A 1,429-nucleotide genomic window follows, 5' to 3' on the forward strand; every position below is an offset into this window, starting at 1 on the left:
ACAGAGAGGTGACATAAATTGTCAAAAACCCCAAAGCTAGAGAGGACCATGGTTCTCTGAAGCCTAAGTTAAACTGTCCTATGCCACAATCGTGTCTCACTATTGAGAACAATAACTTGGTGACAGAAGATCCACCATCTGGGCTCTTTCAGTGTCCCTGTATGTTCTCTCATTCTAGAAGCCAAAGTTCAAGGCAGATCACACAATCACCAAAAAGATGTTCTTCCGATGAGTTTCCTCAGGGCGCCCTTCATGTCCCTGTTCCTCAGGCTGTAGATAAAGGGGTTCATCATTGGAGGGACCACCGTGTACATCACCGAGGCTGCTGCAGTCTTGGTGGAAGCATCTGTAACTACGGAACTAATGTACACCCCAAAAGCCGTCCCGTAGAACAATAAAACAACCGAGAGGTGGGATCCACAGGTTGAGAAAGCTTTATACTTCCCCCCCGGGGATGGCATCCTCAGGATGGAGGAGACAATTTGAGCATAAGAGAAAATAATGCCGAGGAGAGGAACGCCCCCCAATACGCTAGTCACTGCATACACCAGGACGTTGTTAATGAAGGTATCGGAGCAGGCGAGCTTGAGGACTTGCGCAAGTTCACAGAAGAAGTGGGAGATCTCCAGGTCTGCGCAGAAGGACAGCTGCAAGACCATCAGGCTGTGGAGGAGGGCGTCTCCAACGCTGACGATCAGAGAGCTTAACATCAGCGACCCACACAGCCAGGGATTCATGATGTGCGTGTACCTCAGTGGATGGCAGATGGCCACATAGCGGTCATAGGCCATTGCTGCAAGGAGAAAGTTCTCCAATCCCGCGAAAGCCAGGACAAAGCAGACCTGGGTGAGGCAGCCCGTGTAACTGATGGATTTGCTCTGTCTCCGAATGTTCACCAGCATCTTAGGGACGGTGGTACTGCTGAAACAGATGTCAATGAAGGACAGGTTGGAGAGGAAGAAGTACATGGGCGTGTGCAGGTGGGCATCAGAGGTGACAGCCAGGACGATGAGCAGGTTCCCGAGCACCGTGACCAGGTACACAGACAGGAACAGCCCGAAGAGGACGGGCTGCAGTTCTGGGTCATCTGAGAGTCCCAGGAGGAGGAAATCTGAGACGGCTGTTTGGTTTTCTGCTTCCATGTTGTTGAGGAATCTGACAGGGGGGAAAAACAGGTGATGGAACAGATAACAGAGGTACAAAGATCCCTTACTTTAGAAACCTTCACTCTCTATATCGAGAAGTCAATAATACTAACCATGCCCTCTGCCCTCTGTCCCTCTCTGTTCCTTCCTCAACCACTTTTCTTTCTGTCTACTTTCATACACTACTCCATTACCCAAATTTTATCTATCGAATGTCTACTCTTTTCCCACATTGTATCAACTATTAGGAATCAAATAGGAAACAACATATAGCTTTTTCCTTG

At 49.0% G+C, this 1,429-nt stretch overlaps 1 protein-coding gene across 1 annotated transcript; it reads right to left on the bottom strand.

Annotated features, from left to right (window-relative positions):
- Positions 1-206: 206 nt before the first annotated feature.
- LOC138401167 (olfactory receptor 7G2-like) lies at positions 207-1,142 on the bottom strand. The gene has a single exon (XM_069496468.1). The coding sequence runs from the start codon at positions 1,140-1,142 to the stop codon at positions 207-209; it is 936 nt and encodes a 311-aa protein (XP_069352569.1).
- Between the last annotated feature and the right edge of the window lie 287 nt (positions 1,143-1,429).

Source organism: Eulemur rufifrons, chromosome 2 (assembly GCF_041146395.1).
Source record: "Eulemur rufifrons isolate Redbay chromosome 2, OSU_ERuf_1, whole genome shotgun sequence".
Classification (NCBI taxonomy): domain Eukaryota; kingdom Metazoa; phylum Chordata; class Mammalia; order Primates; family Lemuridae; genus Eulemur; species Eulemur rufifrons.

Excerpts from the sequence above, each read along its gene's own strand:
- LOC138401167 (XM_069496468.1), bottom strand. The coding sequence starts at position 1,142 with ATGGAAGCAGAAAACCAAACAGCCGTCTCAGATTTCCTCCTCCTGGGA.